General features: G+C 39.1%; 1 protein-coding gene across 1 annotated transcript in view; it reads right to left on the reverse strand.

The window, feature by feature from the left end:
• Window positions 1-7,383: 7,383 nt before the first annotated feature.
• ret (ret proto-oncogene receptor tyrosine kinase) overlaps window positions 7,384-12,642 on the reverse strand; it is a 12,596-nt gene continuing 7,337 nt past the window's right edge. The window contains exons 11-19 of the mRNA XM_060072496.1: window positions 12,401-12,548; window positions 12,183-12,290; window positions 11,736-11,944; window positions 10,983-11,105; window positions 10,479-10,549; window positions 10,241-10,378; window positions 9,970-10,069; window positions 9,390-9,537; window positions 7,384-8,367 (exon numbers count right to left, since the gene is read on the reverse strand). Of these exons, the coding sequence (XP_059928479.1) occupies window positions 8,210-8,367; window positions 9,390-9,537; window positions 9,970-10,069; window positions 10,241-10,378; window positions 10,479-10,549; window positions 10,983-11,105; window positions 11,736-11,944; window positions 12,183-12,290; window positions 12,401-12,548 (1,203 nt within the window). The 3' untranslated portion in view covers window positions 7,384-8,209. The remainder of the gene's footprint in view (window positions 8,368-9,389; window positions 9,538-9,969; window positions 10,070-10,240; window positions 10,379-10,478; window positions 10,550-10,982; window positions 11,106-11,735; window positions 11,945-12,182; window positions 12,291-12,400; window positions 12,549-12,642) is intronic.

A 12,642-nucleotide genomic window follows, 5' to 3' on the forward strand; every position in this document is an offset into this window, starting at 1 on the left:
TTTTCATGACGAACAATAAAAAACAACAGTGTTACCCCTTATGTTTTTTTTCATGACGACCAAATAAAACGACAGTGTTACCCCTTATGTTTATTTTCATGACGACCAATAAAAAACAACAGTATTACCCCTTATGTTTTTTTTCATGACGACCAATAAAAAAGGAGCTACGAGTCTTCCAACAGTAGACATGAACCCCGGTCTCCAGGGGGTTAGGCAGCGTGCACTCCACTGCACCACTGTGGCGATGACAATACACAATAATCAATCATCAATAAAGAGGATATACATGACATTAAAATGTATGTGTGTATTTCTATTGTTTCCCTTATGTTTTTTCATGACGACTGATAAAAAACGACAGTGTTACCCCTTATATTTTATTTGACAAAGAATACAGTGTTACCCCAAATGGTTTTTTTCATGACGACCAATAAAAAACAACAGTGTTACCCCTTAAGTTTTATTTGATAAATATCGACAGTGTTACCCTTTATGTTTTTTTTCATGACGACCAATAGAAAACAACAGTGTTACCCCTTATGTTTTTTTTCATTACGACCAATAAAAAACAACAGTGTTACCCCTTATGTTTTTTTTCATTACGACCAATAAAAAAGGACAGTGTTACCCCTTATGTTTTTTTTCATTACGACCAATAAAAAAGGACAGTGTTACCCCTTATGTTTTTTTTCATGCCGACCAATAAAAAACAACAGTGTTACCCCTAATGTTTTTTTTCATGACGACCAAAAAAAGGACAGTGTTACCCCTTGTGGTTTTTTTCATGACGACCAAAGAAAAACAACAGTGTTACCCCCTATGTTTTATTTGATAAATATCGACAGTGTTGCCCCTTATGTTTATTTCATGACGGCCGATAAAAAACGACAGAGTTACACCTCATGTTTTTTCCATGTTGACCAATAAATAATAACAGTGGTACCACTGTCGACGTTTTTGCGGGGATCCGTACCTGAGCTATTTAGGGTGTTAACCTCCGAACTTATCATTGCACCAACAAGACAGCGAATAAAAACATCACATTGGTTATACTTAACTTTATAATTCGCATGAAACAGAGCTACGAGTCTTCCAACAGAAGACATGAACCCCGGTCTCCAGGGGGTTAGGCAGCGTGCACTCCACTGCACCACTGAGGCGATGACAATACACAATAATCAATCATCAATAAAGAGGATATACATGACATTAAAATGTATGTGTGTATTTCTATTGTTTCCCTTATGTTTTTTCATGACGACTGATAAAAAACGACAGTGTTACCCCTTATATTTTATTTGACAAAGAAAACAGTGTTACCCCAAATGGTTTTTTTCATGACGACCAATAAAAAACAACAGTGTTACCCCCTATGTTTTTTTTCATGACGACCAAAAAAAACGACAGTGTTACCCCTTATGTTTTTTTTCTTGACGACCAATAAAACAGGACAGTGTTACCCCTTGTGGTTTTTTACATGACGACCAAAGAAACACAACAGTGTTACCCCCTATGTTTTATTTGATATATATCAACAGTGTTGCCCCTTATGTTTAATTCATGACGGCCGATAAATAACGACAGTGTTACCCTTTTCTACTTTTTTGCGGGGAACCGATCCTGAGCTGTGTAGTGTGTTAACCTCCGAACTTATCAATGCACCAACATGACACCGAATCAAGTCATCACAATGGTTATACTTGACTTTATAATTCGCATGATATAAAGATACGAGTCTCCTGAAAGGAGACATCAACCGGACTTGAACCCCGGTCTCCAGGGGGTTAGGCAGAGAGCACTCCACTGCACCACTGAGGCTATGATTTTACACTATAATCAATCATCAATAAAGAGGATATGCACGACATAAAAATGTATGTGTGTATTTCTATTATTTCCCTTATGGTTTTTTTCATGACGACTGATAAAAAACGACAGTGTTACCCCTTATATTTTATTTGACAAAGAAAACAGTGTTACCCCTAATGTTTTTTTTCATGACGACCAATAAAAAACAACAGTGTTTCCCCTTATGTTTTTTTTCATGACGACCAATAAAAAACAACAGTGTTACCCCTTATGTTTTTTTTCATGAAGACCAATAAAAAACAACAGTGTTACCCCTTATGTTTTTTTTCATGAAGACCATAAAAAACAACAGTGTTACCCCTCATGTTTTTTTTCATGACGACCAATAAAAAAGGACAGTGTTACCCCTTATGTTTATTTTCATGACGACCAATAAAAAACAACAGTGTTACCCCTTATGTTTTTTTTCATGACGACCAAAAAAAACGACAGTGTTACCCCTTATGTTTTTTTTCATGACGACCAATAAAAAAGGACAATGTTACCCCTTGTGTTTTTTTTTCATGACGACCAAAAAAAAACAACAGTGTTACCCCCTATGTTTTATTTGATAAATATCGACAGTGTTGTCCCTTATGTTTATTTCATGACGGCCGATAAATTACGACAGAGTTACCCCTTTCAACGTTTTTGCTGGGATCCGAACCTGAGCTGTTTAGAGTGATAACCTCCGAACTTATCAATGCACCAACAAGACACAGAATAAATACTTCACAATGGTTATACTTGACTTTATAATTCGCATGAAATAGAGATAGAAGTCTACCGTGAGATGAAATCAACCAGACTTGAACCCCGGTCTCCAGGGGGTTAAGCAGAGTACACTGCACTGCACCACAGAGGCGATGACAATACACTATAATCAATCATCAATAAAGAGGATATACATGACATTAAAATGTATGTGTGTATTTCTATTATTTCCCTTATGTTTTTTTTCATGACGACCAATAAAAAACGACAGTGTTACCCCTTATGGTTTTTTCATGACGACTGATAAAAAATGACAGTGCTACCCCTTATATTTTATTTGACAAAGAAAACAGTGTAACCCCTTATGTTTTTTTTCATTACGACCAAAAAAAACGACAGTGTTACCCCTTATGTTTTTTTTCATGACGACCAATAAAAAAGGACAGTGTTACCCCTTATGTTTATTTTCATGACGACCAATAAAAAACAACAGTGTTACCCCTTATGTTTTTTTTCTTGACGACCAAAAAAAACGACAGTGTTACCCCTTATGGTTTTTTTCATGACGACCAATAAAAAAGGACAATGTTACCCCTTGTGTTTTTTTTTCATGACGACCAAAAAAAACCAACAGTGTTACCCCCTATGTTTTATTTGATAAATATCGACAGTGTTGCCCCTTATGTTTATTTCATGACGGCCGATAAAATACGACAGAATTACCCCTTTCTACGTTTTTGCTGGGATCCGAACCTGAGCTTTTTAGAGTGCTAACCTCCGAACTTATCAATGCACCAACAAGACACAGAATAATTACTTCACAATGGTTATACTTGACTTTATAATTCGCATGAAATAGAGATACGAGTCTACCGTAAGTTGAAATCAACCAGACTTGAAGCCCGGTCTCCAGGGGGTTAAGCAGAGTGCACTGCACTGCACCACAGAGGCGATGACAATACTCTATAATCAATCATCAATAAAGAGGATATACATGACATTAAAATGTATGTGTGTATTTCTATTATTTCCCTTATGTTTTTTTTCATGACGACCAATAAAAAACGACAGTGTTACCCCTTATGGTTTTTTCATGACGACTGATAAAAAACGACAGTGTTACCCCTTATATTTTATTTGACAAAGAAAACAGTGTTACCCCTTATGTTTTTTTTCATGACGACCAATAAAAAACAACAGTGTTAGCCCTTATGTTTTTTTTCATGAAGACCAATAAAAAACAACAGTGTTACCCCTTATGTTTTTTTTCATGAAGACCATAAAAAACAACAGTGTTACCCCTTATGTTTTTTTCATGAAGACCAATAAAAAACAACAGTGTTACCCCTTATGTTTTTTTTCATGACGATCAATAAAAAACAAGTTTTTTTAATGTTTTTTTTCCATGAAGACCAATAAAAAACAACAGTCGTCATGTTTTTTTTCATGACGACCAAAAAAAACGACAGTGTTACCCCTTATGTTTTTTTTCATGACGACCAATAAAAAAGGACAGTGTTACCCCTTGTGGTTTTTCTTCATGACGACCAAAAAAAACAACAGTGTTACCCCTTATGTTTTTTTTCATGACGACCAAAAAAAACGACAGTGTTACCCCTTATGTTTTTTTTCATGACGACCAAAAAAAGGACAGTGTTACCCCTTATGTTTATTTTCATGACGACCAATAAAAAACAACAGTGTTACCCCTTATGTTTTTTTTTCATGACGACCAAAAAAAACGACAGTGTTACCCCTTATGTTTTTTTTCATGACGACCAAAAAAAGGACAGTGTTACCCCTTGTGGTTTTTTTCATGACGACCAAAGAAAAACAACAGTGTTACCCCCTATGTTTTATTTGATAAATATCGACAGTGTTGCCCCTCATGTTTTTTCCATGTTGACCAATAAAAAACAACAGTGTTACCCCTTATGTTTTTTTTCATGAAGACCATAAAAAACAACAGTGTTACCCCTTATGTTTTTTTCATGAAGACCAATAAAAAACAACAGTGTTACCCCTTATGTTTTTTTTCATGACGATCAATAAAAAACAAGTTTTTTTAATGTTTTTTTTCCATGAAGACCAATAAAAAACAACAGTCGTCATGTTTTTTTTCATGACGACCAAAAAAAACGACAGTGTTACCCCTTATGTTTTTTTTCATGACGACCAATAAAAAAGGACAGTGTTACCCCTTGTGGTTTTTCTTCATGACGACCAAAAAAAACAACAGTGTTACCCCTTATGTTTTTTTTCATGACGACCAAAAAAAACGACAGTGTTACCCCTTATGTTTTTTTTCATGACGACCAAAAAAAGGACAGTGTTACCCCTTATGTTTATTTTCATGACGACCAATAAAAAACAACAGTGTTACCCCTTATGTTTTTTTTTCATGACGACCAAAAAAAACAACAGTGTTACCCCTTATGTTTTTTTTCATGACGACCAAAAAAAGGACAGTGTTACCCCTTGTGGTTTTTTTCATGACGACCAAAGAAAAACAACAGTGTTACCCCCTATGTTTTATTTGATAAATATCGACAGTGTTGCCCCTCATGTTTTTTCCATGTTGACCAATAAAAAACAACAGTGTCACTGTGTCAACAGTGTCACACTGTCGACGTTTTTGCGGGGATCCGAACCTGAGCTGTTTAGAGTGTTAACCTCCGAACTTATCAATGCACCAACAAGACAGCGAATAAAGTCATCACAATGGTTATACTTTTCATGACGATGTGTTTTTTTTCATGACGACCAAAAAAAACGACAGTGTTACCCCTTATGTTTATTTTCATGTCGACCAATAAAAAACAACAGTGTTACCCCTTAGGTTTTTTTTCATGACGACCAATAAAAAACAACAGTGTTACCCCTTATGTTTATTTTCCTGAAGACCAATAAAAACCAACAGTGTTACCCCCTATGTTTTATTTGATAAATATCGACAGTGTTGCCCCTTATGTTTTTTTTCATGACGACCAATAAAAAAGGACAGTGTTACCCCTTATGTTTATTTTCATGACGACCAATAAAAAACAACAGTGTTACCCCTTATGTTTTTTTTCATGACGACCAAAAAAAGGACAGTGTTACCCCTTGTGGTTTTTTTCATGACGACCAAAGAAAAACAACAGTGTTACCCCCTATGTTTTATTTGATGAATATCGACAGTGTTGACCAATAAAAAACAACAGTGGTACCACTGTCGACGTTTTTGCGGGGATCCGAACCTGAGCTGTTTAGAGTGTTAACCTCCGAACTTATCAATGCACCAACAAGACAGCGAATAAAGTCATCACAATGGTTATACTTTTCATGACGATGTGTTTTTTTTCAGGACGACCAAAAAAAACGACAGTGTTACCCCTTATGTTTTTTTTCATGTCGACCAATAAAAAACAACAGTGTTACCCCTTAGGTTTTTTTTCATGACGACCAATAAAAAACAACAGTTTTTTTAATGTTTTTTTTCATGAAGACCAATAAAAAACAACAGTGTTACCCCCTATGTTTTATTTGATAAATATCGACCAAAAAAAACGACAGTGTTACCCCTTATGTTTTTTTTCATGTCGACCAATAAAAAACAACAGTGTTACCCCTTAGGTTTTTTTTCATGACGACCAATAAAAAACAACAGTTTTTTTTATGTTTTTTTTCATGACGACCAAAAAAAACGACAGTGTTACCCCTTATGTTTTTTTTCATGACGGCCAATAAAAAACAACAGTGTTACCCCTCATGGTTTTTTTCATGACGACCAAAGAAAAATGACAGTGTCACCCCTCATTTTTCATTTGATAAATATCGACAGTGTTACCCCCTATGTTTTATTCAGTTTTCTGAACAAATCAATTGTCTGTGTAGGCTGTTGTAGGCTATGACGCACAACGCAGAACTGTCCATAGCTGAATATGGTACTATGCTGATTTTACATAAGCATGTTGGTGTTCAACACCTGTTGTAGTGAACATTCTAAAACTGGTGTAAAATGTTGCTGCCATATTAATAGACACGTTGAATGTTATCGTTTTGATTCTGGAATCCCGCACGTAAACTGGTTGGCAAAAAAAGAGCAAAGACGGACGGTTCACTTGACGGAGAAATTGTCACTTTCCTCATATCAGACAACTCGTAACTCTGGATGAAAATGAAGGCTTTCTTTTATTGTCACTTTCCTTTGTAAACCTTTAGAAATAACCTCCTGAATCCTTGTTATAACGCTGTGTATAATCCCGGACCGCAACAGCTTGTCGACATGTTGTTAGTGTGTGTAATTCAGCACAGTATCAGCCGAGTTTACTCTAATTTCTACATTGTTTACTTGCTAACGTTTGTGAATAACAGTGGCTAGTTGGCAGAACTCTTTTTACACACCAGTAGAGTGTTTATCAGAGCGGAGCCCTGAATGTGACGTCACCCGTCATCTCGTCTCTGTAAACAATGGATGTTGCGCAGCATTTATTATGACGTCATTATATAGACTCTCTCTCAGCACCCCACCCTCGGACTGACTTCCCGCGTCCCTGAATATCTGTTAATGTTATTAACACATTTTAATAGTATTAAAATAAGTATATACATATTTATATATATCAAGTATTATTTTACTGATTTCAACATAGTATAAGGAAGGTTGACGTTTTTATCCCCTCAAAACAACGTATACATTAACAATAAGCCTGCAACAGCTAGATATCATAAAGATTAGGCTGAGAGATATGTTATTAGACAATAAATTACAAAATTTAGGATAAATTTAATTTTGCAATGGTATCTGGAAAATGACTCACTGAAAATGCCACACTGCACATTTGTAATGTTTATTTGCAACATAATCAAATAACATAATGATGATAACTCATTATTTTACATAATCATACATTTCGCACAATGATTGCCATTAAAAGGAATCTGAAAATAAGTCGTACCAAAACATGGCCACAGTTAAGATTATATATCATGTCCTTGTATTGGAGCAGTACTTACATTTAGATATTTTTCATGTAACAAAACAACATGAAAAACAAGCAACATGTCTAACTTTTATTGAACATTGGTGTATTATTTGTCTTTGGCAAGTATAGTCCAAAATATCCTGTGGGGTAACCCAAAAGTGGTGTCAGCATTTTAATGAACCTCTTCCCTTTTAGTAGAAACTTTACATTTGCCCAAACAAGTTCCCAGTTCTCTTTTAGTCCAGCTTCCAGAGTCCTACAACAGGTGATGGTAAAGACGGCCCCTTTAATTCCAGGTTTGGAACAACATCCTCACAGTTGTACACACTAATAATCAGAGGCTATTGTAGAAGCAGCACAGGCACTTGAAAGACATTAACATTGACATACAACCTGGTACAGTAGTCATGCAATGATACAGTTTGGCCAACATGACCTTGAGGTAATGATTAACATACCAATGAACTGCGAGAAGCATGGTCTATGTTTTATTTTCTCATTTCTTCCAGCTATTTGGCAGCGAGAAAGACTCTGGTTTTTAAACTTTGACTACCCGTGCGACAGAAAAAAAAAGGGAACCAACTTTATAATCAGATTGTATATGTACACTTTTTCCTTTCTTTTATAGAAATATACACATCTACGAATTAGGAAGATCGTCTACTCAATGGTTATCCTTAGCTATCGAGCTTGTCCACGTTTTTTGCGGGTGAAGGCAAAGCCATCCAGTTTGCATAAACACTATCATTGGCATATCTTGTAAAGACAGGGTTAGTGGCATCATGTCTGTTGAGTGGTACCGGGCTCTTCTCAGGCCAGTTGGGGTATGACATGCCTAAAAATGAGAACATATCATTTTTCTGCACTCAGTGAAAGAAACACAGAGGACAAGACAGTAAGGCTCTCAAATTAAACTCTGGCATTTTTTACGTTTTAAACAAAAGTCAGAAACCTCTGAGCTGGTGGCATTCGCAGAATTGAAATTAATGTGTTTGCTTGCAAATGAAGAATGAACACAAGATATGCATTACTATTGGAGCATTATGGATGCTTGTTGACCAACCCAACCTTTTAGATGCTGCGTGAGGTCTTATTATAAGGTCTTATTATACAAAATAGCCGTCTAACTGTAAGTATTACGAAGAAACATCCACAGCTCAGAGTTGTTAACAGGTTTATTATTGCTTAATAATGTTGCTGTTTTTTGATCAACCTTAGATTGTCATCAATTTGGGGAAATGACTAAGGGAAACCTTTTTTTCCCCTCACTCGAGCTAAGTTTAAAAGCCTTACTGTTTATTTGTTTGACACTCAGAATAAGAGGTAAATAGCCTATGTACATTGGAAATTTAGGAAATTTATGACAGTTTGGAATCCAAACCACAAAGAGATTGATTTGACGAGGACCTGTTTCAAATGTTACATACATTTTCATCAAACACAAAAAGAGTAGTGAGTAAATGATGCAAATGTAGTGACATGGAATGTGAAAGAGAATATCTACAAATGAATGACGTCGAAACATGAAGATTAGCCGGCCAGGGGCGTATAAATTAATATTATGGGAATATATACAAAATGTTAAATTTCTTTGGTCGGGTTTCATGTACATTGGAAGCAGGTCCAAAGGAAGAAAAAAAACAAACAGACAAACAAACAGTCAAGACACAAGATCTTTTCCACTGAGTCTCTCATTCACGATGAAATGGGAGCTACGACGGGCAGTGTCAGAGAAAAGAGGCATGCCTAATAAGGTCACAGTCACACGCACTTTGACTACGGAAAGCCAACCACAACTTGCCAAAAACAAGAGAGCGTGTGCGCTCTAAAATCGAGTAAATGCATGGGAGATTCTACCATAGAGCTTGTTCTCAATCCATGTGGAGGGGAGGGCGCGAGGGGGGGGGGCGTTATTACAGTCCACTAGAGGCGTGTCCTCTTCGGAGAGGGCGTCGTCGTACAGGAGGGCGTCGGCCGGCGTGGACGCCGCCAGGTCCAGGTAATCCTGGCGAGGGAGGAACACCTGATTAGGCTCGAGGACAACACGCACACGCACACGCACACACACACACACACACACACGCAGACTCTCACACTTAATCCTTTCACGCACACACAGGCTTGGACAGATATGGATCTGACTGAGGCTTATATGTCGTCTAATGGCGAGTATTAAGAAGCATGCTCAGACCAAAATAGAATACTTGAGGCGTGTTTTGTGTGCGATGCCATTGGCTGATTGTGTCTTGGTGGCCTTGACATTTCTTTTCAAATTTTGCATTTTACAAAAATGTACTGATGGCATTGGACATGAACAACGGAGGTTTAAACAGGGAAAGGTTTGGTGAGTATACAGTTATATGCTAAGATAAATGAAGATTGTGTATTAAGCTCATTGTACCACAGGGCGAATAATAAAGTATTAATACACTCATACCCGACTTTTCACCATCATTTTTTCCAGTTCTTTGCTGATATCTATGAAAGTGGGCCTCTTGTCAGATTCTTGCTTCCAGCAGCGGAGCATGAGATTATACCTGCAGAAACAACAAGCAGAACCTTTAGTTTCATATGGACCCTTCAACGTAGACATTTTCCACGCTGGAAAGCAGCCCCAAATCCGTTTTGCTTTATGCATTTAGTTATTATAAGCGTTTCGTTGCACACGAGAGACGAGTATAAAAACAGAGAGTTGAGGTGGAGCTCACATTTCATCCGAGCAGTTTTCTGGTTTCTCCATTCGGTAGCCTGTCTTCAGGAGGTTGAAGAGGCGTTCGGGAGCAATGCCCGGGTATGGGTTGCCCCCCAGGGTCACAGTTTCCCACAACAGTACCCCGAAAGACCAGCTAACAGGAGAGGACACGATTAGTAAACCATGGCATTCATTCTACACAACCTGTGAATAAAGTAATCCAGTACACCACATCGAACCACTTGGGTACTCACACGTCGCTTTGTGTTGTGTAGATGTGATCGAACAAGGACTCTATCGCCATCCATTTGACCGGAATACGACCCTGGAAGAGGCACAGTGGTAGGGGGATACTGAGATTCTAGATTTGGTCGATATAGCTCTACAGAGCCTGGAAGAGAGGGCACAGTGGTAGGGGGATACTGAGATTCTAGATTTGGTCGATATAGCTCTATAGAGCCTGGAAGAGAGGGCACAGTGGTAGGGGGATACTGAGATTCTAGATTTGGTCGATATAGCTCTATAGAGCCTGGAAGAGAGGGCACAGTGGTAGGGGGATACTGAGATTCTAGATTTGGTCGATATAGCTCTACAGAGCCTGGAAGAGAGGGCACAGTGGTAGGGGGATACTGAGATTCTAGATTTGGTCGATATAGCTCTATAGAGCCTGGAAGAGAGGGCACAGTGGTAGGAGGATACTGAGATTCTAGATTTGGTCTATGTAGCTATATAGAGCCTATCTCTGGCCGGCATCTCACCTTGCTCCTCTTCACGTAGGAGTCTTCCTCGTAGACATCTCTGGAGAGGCCAAAGTCAGAGATCTTCATCTTGCGGCCCTCGGCTACCAGGACGTTGCGGGCGGCGAGGTCTCTGTGAACGAGCTGACCAGCAAAACAAATGCTAGCATTAGCTGTAAGCAACTGGCGGAACAAAATCGAGCAAATACGAATGTTATTATATCACTGACCAATATCACTGACAATCTAGTGATGCTTCACATACAGTAACAGAGATCTCACAGGGACAAATCGAATGCATTTTGCTTGAATAATTAGATCTAAACCCACTAACAAACAACAAAGCTGTCGAGCTGCTGTCTTTCAAGCCAAGACCGGCCGCTATCTATCTCATTGAGGAGCACTGAAACGACAGCGATTCCTCTGGAAGGGGAAGTACCTACACTGGGTAGCCCCGCCCATTCTGCCGGCGATTTGAATTCGCCCTGCAGAAGGGTCTGGAGAAGAGCAATACATTTCTCTCTGCTTCCGATACGTTTTTGCGGGAGCCAATCACCAAGCTGGCTTCACCCACCCCTGGCGCGCTATTGGCTGGTTTAACACAATGACGACAAGCAGCCAATTGCATACAGAGTCATTTGAACTAGGCCCGTTGCTCACGCCTTTTGAGCAGAAGAAAATGACAGCAGCCTCCGCGGACCAAGCTCAATCTACGATTGAGCTTGGGAAGCTGCTGTCATTTTCTTCAGCTCAAGAGGCCAGGCTAGGAAGTACCTTCATTTCCGCCAGATACTGCATGCCCCTGGATATCTGCCAGACGAAGGAGATGAGGTCCCCCATGGTGAGAGCCCTCTCATCAGGGTTCTCCAGGTAGCTGGAGTTGCGCTCGCCGCTCATGTAGCTCGGTCCCACCTTGCGGCTTTCCCGCAGGAAGTTGCGGAGGGATCCATACTTGGCGTACTCCACGATCAGGTATAAGGGACCTGTGACAAGACAGCCAACGCCAGAGTCAAAGCCCGATTTATTGTCCATTCCAAAATATGTGCCGGACAAACGGAGCAATCAAAATTAAGTAATCTTTACAATAAATAAATAAAGGGGGACAAAGGCGATGCAGCAGTGTTGATTATGTTCCATAGGAATAGTTGTAGGAAAACATTATTGTTGTCGTCAGATTTGTACGGTCTTGAACAGGGGAGTGTGTAACGAAGGAGGCCTTACCGTCCTGACTACAGGCTCCGTACATCTTGATCACGTGCGGGTGGTTGACTTGCTTCAGCAATGTGAATTCTGACAGCAGGTCACGCAGTTCGCTGTGTGAAGCGTGGTCTGTCGTGGGGTGGGGAGGTAATTTAAATAAGTTATGATTCCCGCACTTCCTTCCAAGTGTATCACCTATAACTCCTGGTCTGGCTCCACTGTGTCCAGGGCTCTCTTACCTTTAAGCATTTTCACAGCCACGGTGGTGTAGCCAGCTTTCCCCTTCAGCCGGAACGCCGTTGCCTTGACAACCTTCCCAAACTCCCCTTCCCCTAAGGTCTTGCCAAGAACCAGATTTTTACGAGGAAACTCCCACTTTGGATCCTCCTGTTAATAGAAAAGCAGTTATGGTCTGAGGCGCAATAATTCAGGACAAGCTTCAGCAGTGAATGGATTAGGAATAAGCCTGAGAGGCCAATGG

The sequence above is a fragment of the Gadus macrocephalus genome, chromosome 15 (assembly GCF_031168955.1).
Source record: "Gadus macrocephalus chromosome 15, ASM3116895v1".
Classification (NCBI taxonomy): domain Eukaryota; kingdom Metazoa; phylum Chordata; class Actinopteri; order Gadiformes; family Gadidae; genus Gadus; species Gadus macrocephalus.